This window comes from Astatotilapia calliptera, chromosome 4 (assembly GCF_964374335.1).
Source record: "Astatotilapia calliptera chromosome 4, fAstCal68.1, whole genome shotgun sequence".
Taxonomy (NCBI): domain Eukaryota; kingdom Metazoa; phylum Chordata; class Actinopteri; order Cichliformes; family Cichlidae; genus Astatotilapia; species Astatotilapia calliptera.
The window spans coordinates 5,590,612-5,603,167 of record NC_137425.1 but is presented as its reverse complement, the minus strand read 5'-3'; the positions used below and the strand labels follow the sequence as shown (position 1 = coordinate 5,603,167).

Genomic DNA, 12,556 nt, shown 5'->3' with positions numbered 1-12,556 from the left:
TGTGGGCGGGAAGGGCGGGGCGAGTATAGGCAAAAGCTCCAGCTCGCCGCTGCAGAGCACAGAGTTCATTAGCGTAACACGATGTCGGAACACCAGCGGGGTCTTGTGTATCTGCTCACCGGTGCCTGTGGGTTTCTCGGCCAGCATTTACTGAGAATTCTCCTGGAAAAGGAGGACAGTCTAGAGGAGATACGGGTGTTTGACAAACGCGTAGATCCGACCTTGCATGATCTCAGCACAGGTAAGACGAGCAGAAGCGCTTCTTGACTGTTCGTGACTTATGTCATGCAATGCTGTTTCTGTTTATAATGCGGAACTTCGTTAGCTAATATACCGATTTAACGTTAAATCTTTCACCGGCAAACAGACATACGCGCAGATATATTGTCGTAAATCACTCGAGCTGTTTGTTTTATTCGGCAGCATTTTCCTTTTCATGGTAATTCTCCAGAGAAAACAAAACTGTCTTCATCACTTCGCCACCGCATTCCTGATAAGAATCGTAACTCAAACCTTTAGCGTGCCAGCTTTATGTCATCTTAATTAGAGTCTGTTTGAATGAAATACCTCGAGCAGGTACAGCATTACTTATAAGGAAAAAAATGGCATACCCTGATGTTTGTGTCTCAGATATGCTTTTAATCACCTTGGCAACGTAAAGAAAGCTGTGTTTTGAGCGCACCCTAATTTACCTGTCGTGTCTTGTTGTTGCACCTGCCGTGACTTTCAGCACCTTCTGAATAATTTGAATGCTAACCTGTTGGTTTACATAGAACCAGAAGTCGTGACCAAAGGTGGTTCACATGATGTGTTTGTTTTTGTTCCCTGCTTCCTGGGAAACATTACTGAAATCACTTGGAAGCCAAGATATGTTTTATTTCCTTGATTGCTGGTCTGCTTACAGTAAAATACAGAAGTTAAGCAAGACAAGACCCTCAAAGCTGTGACTAATGCCCCAACAAAAAGACTAGTGATCCATCTAAGAATCAAAACCCATAAAACAGAGTTTGAATTTCAGCAGAATCTCTGTGTGAAAGTCCAGGTGCAGAGCTATCAGCGTTTCAAGGACAAATGGTAGATAATTTATAGGTTCAAGGCCTTCATAATATTTTTGCCATGTCAGCGCAACAGTGGAGACTGATCTCTTATATTGTTTTAAACTTCTGTGGAATTTAAAAATAAGACATTATCACTTTGGATAAAATTGGACTTGCCTTGATGATTCGGAAAGATGCAAATCACACCTGGAAATAACACTGCTATTATGAAATCAGGGCGGGCTGGGAAAAGAATGAGGTTGTTTTGAAGTTGCTTGGTAAACAAACTGTTTGTTCCTCAGTGTATTTGTAACATCCTTGTGGAATTCTCGGGAGAATATGGACATTATTTTCAGGTTTATTTGTTTGTTTTTAACTTTGTGTTTTCATGTTTTTTACCCAGAGCGGACAAGAGTGGTTGTCATTCAAGGAGATATCACGGATTATGAATCTGTGTTGGAGGCCTCCCGTGGAACCGATGTTGTCATCCACACAGCCAGCTTGGTTGATGTTTGGTACAAAGTCCCAGAGCCCCTCATCTACTCTGTCAACGTAACAGGTGAGGCTTGGAAAGATCAAAGTGATAACAAGGAAAAGGGGTGGGGTGGAAACATCAATCAACAGTTAAACTTGAAAAACATTTTACCACAGAAAGATATTTAGAGGAGAACCTTGGCTACATTTACTTTGGATGACTTCCAAGGCTGAACGTTTCCCTTCAACCAAAAAATGGAAAAATAGTTATAGTTCACATATTCACATTTCTGGTCTGAGGTGTGGTTTCCTCTTGTTTCAGTCAAGGGTCATTTTGTGTGTTCAAAGTGTTGTTTCGTCTTTATGAAAGGATACTTTGTTTAAACACCAGAGGTCTCAGATTCTCTTAAACTTCAACTCTAATTGGCTGATGCTGTTAGTGTGGAATTTAGCGGTGAGTTTAAGTGTTACATGATGCTGAAGTTGTTATTGGAGATGGGTTTCCTTTGTGCAGACGAGAAGCGAACTGCTGGGGAAACCCATTTTCTTCCCCTCTACTTTTTTGGAACATGATGAGAGTAGTGTCACTATTCACTGACTGAAACTATGACTAAATAGAGTCGGTTGAATTATACATTTAGGTCAAGGTTTAACTGATCATATGTCACTGTAGAGCTCTATTTGCACATGAGAGCATCAGAGACAGACTCCAGATTTGTGTGTCAAGTGTCTCAGTTAAATAAAAACACCTTGTTCAAACCTGGAAAAGTTAGTGACTCATAAATGTATTGGATTGCCAAAAGCAGTCCAAAATAACAGTTAACCAATGAGTTTACTCTTGACTGGAAAACTATTTTAAATGCTTCCCAAAAGTATCGTTTCTTCGGGTCTGTGGAATTTACTGGGTTTATTTTACTATTGTTTCTAGGGGTTTTTGAAGGTGGGCAGGTTGTATTCTTTAAAATCTGTCTAAACATTCCTTCTACTGTTTTATGTAGCAAAATGGCTCTCAAGAGATAAATTTGGCTCAAACACTGAAGCTTTTGCTATCATTAATCTCTATAATATTTTTGGTATTTGGACATTTAAAACAGTAGGTTGGCATCATGTTAGACAAACTCAAAAAATATTCAGCTAACTGAACCTTAAATCAAATGGTGTGTGGAAAACAGTGGAGCTCTGTGACGAAGAGGAATAAGCTATTCAGCCTTCTTTATACTTAAGAGGTATTTGTTTTCAGTGGACTTGTTGACTACAATTGTCAGCCAGGAAATGCTGCAGCCTATTTTCCCCGAGTTCCTGAAATGTCTCTGGCGCTGACTTTCAAGTGACTAAAGAATTTTATTGACAGCAGCATGCCAGATGTGCTGCGATGAAGGAAAACAAAAACATTTCATTGATCTGAATCTAAAACCAGATTGAAGACACTGATCACAGTAATAAAGAAGGGATGCAAATGTTGCTGGTGAGGCTTTGCTTTTAATATCTGTACCCCAAAAACAATCACTGCAGATTAAAGGCAGTTTTGTCTGTAGGCTCCCAAAGATCTCGTGCAGAGGTCAGCTTTTTTCCATATGGATGTTAATTATTTGGATTGCTAGAGTGTATATGAACAAACCACTACAGTTAAAGTTTTTCTTCTGTAAAAATCTGATAAGATCCAGTAGTTGCATCTGTCTGTTTTACTCGGTCCAAGGAGATTGTCCCATTTGGCCTCATGGACCTGAAAAATATTTCAAGAATTTTAATATTTCCCCTGTGTTGGCGTCAAGGGGTTTTCTTCAACACATTCTTGTTAGTTCCTCCTCCTCTAGTGTCTGGTTAAAATCTCTCTTCTTCTCATAACTGGTATAGATTTAAAATGCTAGTCTAACAGCAGTATATTGTAAACACTTATAGCCTGTGTATTTTAGGCTGTAGCTGCAATGTTTAACCTCCTTTCAGACCACATGTTGGCACAAAAGCTAGACAGCAGAGCTTGCAGAGGGTAAACATTACTGCATCAGGAAAAGCACAGATCAAACAAATTTAATTAGTGTTTCCTGTATTTAATTATGTGCCATAGAAATCATGCCAGTGAGCCACTATGTATAGAAGACTGTGGAACTGGTTTACCTAAATTGAATCTTAAATTATGGTCTGTTCCTCTGTCTTATCTGTGTCCTGTTCTATGTATTTTTGCCTTTAAAGTGAGATTAGTTTTAACTGTGCTAGCAGCAAAGCTGTAGGTTTGACAGTGCTGGTAATTTCAGTTCATCACTTTTGCCAAGAATAGAGTATCACAACACATATTCAGCAAATTTACTGTTAGATTTTGTAGAGGTGTTTTTGGTCTGGCTTTTTCAGTTTTTCTGTAGCGCGTGAAACCTCTCGCTCTGTTCTAGTGAAATATGGCATACGTTCCTGATAATCTACTACCACATTGGTGCTGATAAGTCTGTCACTTTACAGGGAGTGGTATGGTTGTCTGTGCAGCTGTGCATGGTATTTGTGAACTCTGTGGGTTTCTTTTTTGTTTTGTTTTGCTCAGATGGCAAATTAAACACATCAGCACTTCTTTTTCTCATCAGCACTTTAACAAATGTTAACTATGCAGCTTGTCAAGTGTTTACTCCGTAGATTTTTGTTTTTAACTTTCAGATACGTAAACAATAGCCTCAATAGTGGAAGCCAGAAATATTCGTGGCATCCTCTCATACAAACAGAACACGCATGGGTCCCGTTTAAATTATTCACACGGAGATGTTTCATATAGTAATTTGAAGCAATCCATTAAAAAAATAAAAAATAGCAGCTTTCTTCAAATCTGCACTGATGGAATAAACTATTTCTGTGTCACAGTGTCCTTTGAGCTACAGTCTGCTCTATCAACACAAAAGTGAGCAGACTTGCTAAAAACGATGTTTTCTTTTCCTCTTAGGAACAAAGAATGTCATCAAAGCCTGTGTGGAGTGCGGCATAGAGTGCCTCCTCTATACCAGCAGCATGGAAGTGGTCGGTCCCAACATCAATGGAGATCACTTTAAGAGGTGAAATTCAAAAACTATAACATTGTTAGTTGTTTAAAATGTTGTTGTTGGTTTTTTTAATTATTCTTATTTTTTTATGCTGACTGAGCCAACATAGTAGACATCTAAACCCATTTGAAGAAGTGCTTTAGCTCATCTAGTTCATTTTCTGTAGTTGCTGCCTTGTAACCACTCTTATCTTAAAAGCACCATCATTTAACACATGACTTGTGCAGCGCAAGATATGATGGGGTGGAGTCAAACGTCAATGACAAATGCAGTATTTAGTATTTTCTGTGTGTTATTCAACCGAGTGATCAAGGTAGTTTATTCTGATTAAAAGACATTAAATGGGAGCTACTGTCTGAGCTTTCTTTTGCCAGTGCTTTAATATTTTCCAGACTTATGTCACGCACTTGTTATGTAATGTTGCTGCAGTTAAACAGCTTTTAAATCTGGAGCTTAAAGTTCAAACTGTTTTGCAACCATCATTTGCATTGGCATGCTATTGACAGTTATGTCACTCAAGGTTGGTTGATACCAGAGGAATAGTTCTGAATTATTTAATAACAAATAAAAAATGTTATGTAATGTACATTTGCCAGGTTTTTTGCCTGTCATGAGAGGAAAAGGCAACACAATGTGATTTCTAAATATGGGCTGTCTCTGGGTTTTTCTGTGTATTCATCATTTTCAGTGACATCATTTGAGTGGCATGTCCATACCTGTGTAGCTATGGAATATTTTGGGTAAGAATGAGCAGAAACCAAAATAGAAATGACTCTTGAATCAAGACTGATGACAAATGGAAAGTTCACTCCTAAAGGCGTGAGTCAGATCCAGGTGTATAGTTCACCGTCATATTGTTTGAGTATAGGAATAGGAGACCCAGACAGACCATTTACTGGCATATGTCGGTTAGAGGGAACAGTTTTTGTGCTTTGGCTGAAAGCATTTCAAGGTAGGGTTTTTCCCATTGTCACCCATGACCGAAATGAAAAACCCTGGTGTGCAATGCTTGTATGCACTAAGGTTAAGGTGACGGTGCACAAGTGGGCATTCTTCAATATTTAAGTGTCTGGTTGGAAATTCCACCCAGTTCCTGAAGGTTTACGGTTAATCTATTCTGGCCAACCACTACCAAGGGTTAAAAACAAAAGAGTTTGCGCTGCAGAAACTCTGACCACATATTTAGCATGTGCACCCTTTACCCTCCAACCTGTACCAGTAAAATTCTGAGTGCTGCCTGCTAATCTCAGACTGGCTCCATGATCTTGAGATTAGGGCTTTACAGAGGCCAGCATCTGAGGCTGGACTCCTTGTTCTTTTTGTCTCTTTTGATGATTCTTTGGGATGTTTGTGATGCTACAGAAGGATCTGGGACCAATCAGGCACCTTCTTGTTGATGTGTGACGTAGAACACGTGCAAAGCTTTTTCACAGTACAATATGTTCTCAGATTGTTAGATGAAGATTCAAAAGAAAAATATTGATATAATCATTCCAAGTGGATGCCCTCTTATCTACTGAGATCTTTCTACGTCAGCCCATCTCCAGCCACTGAGACAGATTAGCTTTCTGGTATTTTCTAGTAGAATTAAAGTCGCAGCATATTACTATCAATATCAAAAATGGATTTACAGTAACAAATGGATTTAAAGAATTCCACATAATGCCCTTGTCACATGAGGAAAATCACGCCCAGCAAACGTGCTGGACGTGCTGTCTGCCTTCCAGATGGTGTGCACTCTTTGCACGTACACAGGCACCTTGGAAGCTGTTGTAGTTCTGACGTTACCCTATAAGAATGAACCTTTTCCTTCTCTTGTTACAAATATTTGTTCTATTTAGACAGTAGATTTGGAAAAAAGATAAGAACAAACTTTGAAAAACTTGCAAATAAACATGGATATCAGGTTTGTTCTTCTTTGCCAAGGTTCATTTCAACACTTCTGTTTAGTACGCCATAAGTACATTCCTAACACACACAGCAAGGTCAAGAAAATACTAGGTGATTATCTTCTCCTGAGCACTTCTCTGAATGTTTAACTTCTTTCTTTGTAGGGGCAATGAAGACACACCTTATACAGTGAAACACAGCATGGCCTACCCCAAGAGCAAGTCAGAGGCAGAGAAAATTGTGCTTGATGCTAATGGCACCAAGGTAAGATATATTTCACAAATTAATGGTATGTTTACTTTGTGTAAAGAAAAGTGGTATACTGTTTGAACTACATCACAATGAAGCAGATTTAGTAAATGTACATTTGAACTGAACTATGATAATGCAGTGAAACCAGTAAAAGGATTAGTTTCTAAAAAGGCTTAACCTGGATAAACTTTGACTGGGCAGTTCCATGCAGAGGCTCGAGATATGCAGATGTTTTTGTTTTTTAGTCTCTTGCTGAGCTGGACTGGAGCCTTTAAAAAAACAAAGTCATAGTGTGTGTGGGGGGGGTTTCTTGTGCAACTTTGCCACAGAATGTGAGAATTTCCCTTGTGGCTATGCGGTGGTACAATGGTGTAATTTTTGCTGTTTACAATTATATCTAAATCTTCTTTTATTTTATCTGCCTCCGGCCTGGAAACTAAAAGTTGTTTTTATTTCCTGTCCAGGTTAAGGGTGATAAGCACTTATACACATGCTCACTGAGGCCAACGGGGATCTATGGCGAGGGGCACCAGCTAATAAAGGACTTCTATAAGCAGGGTGTTCAAAGGGGAGGCTTGATTGTTGGAGGCATCCCAGATCATGTTGAACACGGTCGAGTTTATGCAGGTAAAATTACCACTTCTGTGATGTTTCCTATGTGGCACTGAAAACTTGGTTAAAGGCGCCGTCATTTTTAAAGCAGATGTAGCATGTAGAAGCACTTCCTCTGCACTTCGCAGGAAGTTTACAGTTTTACACCTAACGCAATTCATAACATTAGAATTTCAGATGATAATATGATAAGAAACCCTGATGCTCTTAAACAACTTTTAATAGGTTTATAATAAATTCAATACCAGATGGTGAACATGTATACATGCATCCAATTCACACCACAAATCCTCTGATCTCCTAACAGAATATGATTGCATTTATGATATTAATACATTTTACAAATGCATGTAAGGCATGCAGTATCAGCCACAACTGGATAGAAAGGATGTCACTTGGATGCAGATTAAATGACTAAAGTAGTATCTACAATTGATGTATTTTAAGTATTTGCACTCTTTACCATCACCATAATTAAATCCGTTACTTATCCACTTGTCTACCTAGGCAATGTTGCCTGGATGCATCTCCTTGCAGCCCAAGCTTTGAGAGAGCGCCCAGAGAAAGTTGGAGGAGAAGCGTTCTACTGCTACGATGACTCACCCTACAAAAGCTACGAAGATTTCAACATGGTGTTGTTCTCAGAGTTTAACTTTCGAAAGGCACGGATACCCACAATGGTGTTATGGTTTCTGGCCATGTTTAATGATTTGATGCACTGGTTACTAAAACCCATATACAACTACACGCCGCTGCTGAACAGTTACACCTTGGCCGTTGTTAGCACCACCTTCACAGTGCGCACCGACAAAGCTGAGCGTCATTTCGATTACCGCCCCTTGTACAGCTGGGATGAATGTCTGGCCCGCACAAAGAAATGGATTAGCACATTTCCTTCAGAAAACTCCAAAGACTGTTGATCTGAGCTCAACCACAGCAACATTTATTAGAAGCTGCTATGTAGACAGACGGGATCGCAATACGTAAATAATGCCTGTTGTCTATTAATGTTGTAGAGAAACAAGCAGTACTGTGCCTTACAGTAGGGACAGTGTAACAGAGCTTTTATACAGAGCATATAAACATAGTTTTATAAAAGATGTCTCAATAATTCTCGTCGTAGTAGATTAAAAGGTGCTTTCATAACATTTTTGAAACGGCATTCATTTCGACATTCAAGCTTTAAAAACTATGCAGTACCGATAAAGCAGTATTGTTCTTGGTCTTGTGTTGGTGTTTTCAGTTCTGCCAACATCCACAGAATGCCTTAATTCAAAGTTAAAATAAGCTTCATTATAAAATGTTGACCACTGATTCCATCAGAACCGTTAACTACATTTGTTAATGAACTAGTTCTAGATGGGGCAAATGGTGAAGACGACATAATTATTACGTTGTTGTTCTATCCATTTATGTGGCATGTACTAATTTTAGATATGCATTTCACATTAAATATTATCAATATGCACAGTATTAATAGTGACAATGTAAACTCAATTTACATGCATTTACTACTCAGGTTACTAATATTTTATTGATTTAGCAGAGTTTATAAAATGTTTTATACTGTTTGAATAAATGTTTATTGTGACACAATTGGAATGTTTAATTTTTTTTTGTCATTACAAATAAAGATTTATTTAATCCTTTGTACAAGGCCTCGTGTGTGTGTGTCAGGGCGGTGCCCTGATCTCATTGCCTGTCATCCCAGTCTTTGGTTGCATAACAACTCTGATACACATCACTACATCCCATCCCTGGAAACCACTTGCACAACTTTAAATCCTTGTTTTTGTTTCAGTATGCATATTTGCCCACACCATATCCCCATGGTTACATTGTGTCCTCCGGTTTCTATGTATCCAAGTGTTTACCCATTGCGGTAGGTAGAGAGAATCACTCCTTGAAGTCATGTGTTGTGCCTGAAAATGAATAAATAAATGAAAATGAATGAATGAAATGATGTGGAAACTTGTTGTCATGCTATATTAAAACCAGCTGGATTTGAACTTCTATGACTCAGAAGGAAAAGGGAGTTCCTTTAGAGTTTGCTAAATAGTGTTCCTGTAGACCTGGGTGTCCCCCATTTTGAGGTTTTGCATAGCAATCTCCAAAACACCACCATGCATGGTGCTAGGAAATACAAAGCAAAGACTAACAGTTTCCAAACAAACTCATAAATCCTTTTTTGCAAACAAAACCAAAAGATGTGGAAACAAGAATGTGGAAAAATTAAGTTGTGTGTGTGGTTTTTTTTGTTTTGTTTTGTTTTTTACATTTCCAGCAGATTGTAATATGGTCTGACACAAAGGCTAGGCTTTCTTATAAAATGTTTCTATGATGTAAGAGAAAGCATGTCTGTGGGAATACAGCAAAATATCTGTATGAGTTTAACTGATGTGTTTTGGTGGTTCACAACTGGAGTCTCTAGGTGTGTCAAACCTGTTTGAGTTCACAAGCCAACCAGGAGCTATATATAACAAATGGGGTGAACCAGTAAAACACAACCTATGTGAAAACAAACACCTATATCTTTTATGAGAAGTGAATAGATATTCTGAACATTTTATATATACAAAAACATGAACAGCCTGAGATGTCTTAAAGTTTAATTTCAACTCTGTCTGAGAGTCTGCTGTCATAACAATCGACAGATCACATTGATTCTATATAGAAAAAACAATATTATGCATCTTTGTGATTGAAACACCATTGTTGTAATACTGGCATCACATCCTTACTCCAGGAATAGCAGAAGACAAAAAATAATACAAATTAAAAAAAATTACAGTCTTTTGTCAGAAAAGCCACTCCGTAGACCTGTGGCAGGTGAGGGTCCTGTTCCAGGAAGCAGGAACTATGGAGACAGAGAAAACAGAGACCTCCACTCTGTGGACAGTAAGGGTCAGCCAGCTTCCTTGCACTGCAACATTTATTGTAGGTCACTGTAGCAATCATTGTTTAAATAAAAGACATCTGTTCTTTGTTTTGCAATCAGTCACACTAATGGAAACATTTTGTGTTACAGATGGAACCTTGGATATGATGTGGATATTTGGGTAAGGAACAGAAATGATTTTTAAGACTAAGACTAAACTAAAGGAATTTAAAGGGGTGTTTTAAAAGCAGACAGACTGTCTGAATGTAATCTGATTACATGTAATGTTTGTCTTTGTTCAAAGATTGAGATTCACTTATTATGTCAAACAGCATTTGAAAGGTACAGTGTCTGTACCACTGAAAATCACATAAAGCAGACTCTGTGGGTCTGCCCAGAACTGGACCCAGCTGCAGGTATTAGAGGCTCCATAATGGATCAGCAAACCATGCCCTACAGAAAAAGATCAAGGACTCAAGGATGAGGTTCAGCATGGCCATTTTGCAGCTCATCCTGTCTAGACTGAATTTTTATGTTCATATTTCATTTATTTTGTTTGTATTCTGTTCCCCGGTCCTTATCTAAAATGGTTCATAACATGTTTGCCTTTACAGATAAAACTTACATTCAATAAAGACCTGTAAAGCTGCCCTGCCTTTTTTCAGTTAAATAGGAAACCATTACTATGCTCTAACTATGACTATTAACAATAACTCGATAAGACATCTCTCCTACGGCTACAAGAGAGGAAACAGTGAAGGCCGACATTAGATTAGATTAGGCAAGGCAAGTTTATTTATATAGCACAATTCAACAACAAGGTGATTCAAAGTGCTTTAGAGACATTAAAGAACAAAAACAAATAAAAAGCATGAGTTAAAATTGATTAAAAAACAGTAGATAAAATCAGGACAGTAGATAAAATCAGTAGTTAAAATGTAAGTTTTGAAATTTAAGCTTAACAGTGTGGATTTGGTGTTTTATTCAAATGTAGCTGAGAATAGGAGTCTTCAACCTGGATTTAAATAAACTGGGTGTTTCAGCTGATCTGAGGCTTTCTGGGAGTTTGTTCCAGATATATGAAGCATAAAAGCTGAATGCAGCTTCTCCGTGTCTGGTTCTGACTCTGGGAACTGATAAAAAACCAGATCCAAATGACCTGAGGGATCTGGAAGGTTCATACTGGGTCAGGAGGTCACTGATGTATTTTTGGTCCTAAACCATTCAGAGCTTTATAGGCCAGCATCAGAACTTTAAAGTCTATCCTCTGATGGACAGGCAGCCAGTGTAAAGACCTCAGAGCTGGACCGATGTGGTTCACTTTTTTGGTCTTAGTGAGGACTCGAGCAGCAGAGTTCTGAATGAGCTGTAGTTGTCTGACTGATTTTTTAGGTAGACCTGTAAAGATGCTGTTACAGTAATCAAGCCTACTAAAGATGAATGCAGGGACTAGTTTTTCCAGGTCCTGTTGAGACATCAGATCTTTTATCCTTGAAATATTCTTGAGGTGATAGTAAGCTGATTTTGTTATTGTCTTAATGTGTTTTTCTAAGTTTAGGTCTGCATCCATCACTACCCCCAAATTTCTCTCCGGGTTTGTGGTTTTTAGGTGTATAGATTGAAGTTCTCTGGTGACATGTAATTGTTTTTCTTTGGCACCAAAGACTATTACTTCAGTTTTTGTTTAGCTGGAGAAAATTGTGGCACAACCAGTCATTAATTTCCTCGATGCATTTACCAACAGCCTGTATAGGGCCTCGGTCTCCTGGTGACATTGTGATATATATTTGTGTGTCATCTGCATAGCTGTGGTAGTTTATTTTGTTGTTCTTTATAATCTGTGCCAGTGGGAGCATGTAAATGTTAAACAGAAGGGGTCCCAAGATGGAACCTTGGGGAACTCCACATGTGATACTTGTCTGCTCAGATGTGAAGTTACCTATTGATACAAAGTATTTCCTGTTTTCTAAGTATGTTTTGAACCAGTTTAGTACAGTTCCTGAAAGACCTGTCCAGTTCTCCAGTCGTTTGAGTAATATGTTGTGGTCAACTGTATCAAATGCTGCACTGAGATCCAGTAAAACTAAGACTGTGTTAAGAGATTTTCTACATTATACAATATAACCAAATCTCTATAATACAATATAATCAAGTGTGCCTTATATTCTGTGTGTTCATATATTTTCACATAACCAAGCTTATTGTTAAAGAGAACATAATGCATTCCTTACCTCAGTGTGTGATGTCAGATAAGCATGATATACTTCTGCATTGTTATTTTCAGTGTACTGTATGTGTGCAAGGTCAGATAAGCTGAGATAATGCCTGACCTCTCCCCTTTCAGTTAAAAGAGGAAGTACTATGTAACTTACTTTCACTATAAATAAAGAACCAAG

At 38.3% G+C, this 12,556-nt stretch overlaps 1 protein-coding gene across 1 annotated transcript; it reads left to right on the top strand.

The window, feature by feature from the left end:
• The first annotated feature begins 45 nt into the window (after nucleotides 1-45).
• Nucleotides 46-8,931, top strand: hsd3b7 (hydroxy-delta-5-steroid dehydrogenase, 3 beta- and steroid delta-isomerase). Its single transcript, XM_026164197.2, has 6 exons — nucleotides 46-241; nucleotides 1,441-1,596; nucleotides 4,432-4,540; nucleotides 6,583-6,682; nucleotides 7,135-7,297; nucleotides 7,790-8,931. The coding sequence occupies exons 1-6, from the start codon at nucleotides 82-84 to the stop codon at nucleotides 8,200-8,202; spliced, it is 1,101 nt and encodes a 366-aa protein (XP_026019982.1). The 5' UTR covers nucleotides 46-81; the 3' UTR covers nucleotides 8,203-8,931.
• Nucleotides 8,932-12,556: the final 3,625 nt, after the last annotated feature.

What these genes read in the sequence shown, in the direction of transcription:
- hsd3b7 (XM_026164197.2), top strand. Translation starts at nt 82, where the DNA reads ATGTCGGAACACCAGCGGGGTCTTGTGTATCTGCTCACCGGTGCCTGT. An exon ending in TTGATGCTAATGGCACCAAG is followed by an intron (nt 6,683 to 7,134) that starts GTAAGATATATT and finishes TTTCCTGTCCAG; the next exon opens with GTTAAGGGTGATAAGCACTT. An exon ending in ACACGGTCGAGTTTATGCAG is followed by an intron (nt 7,298 to 7,789) that starts GTAAAATTACCA and finishes TTGTCTACCTAG; the next exon opens with GCAATGTTGCCTGGATGCAT.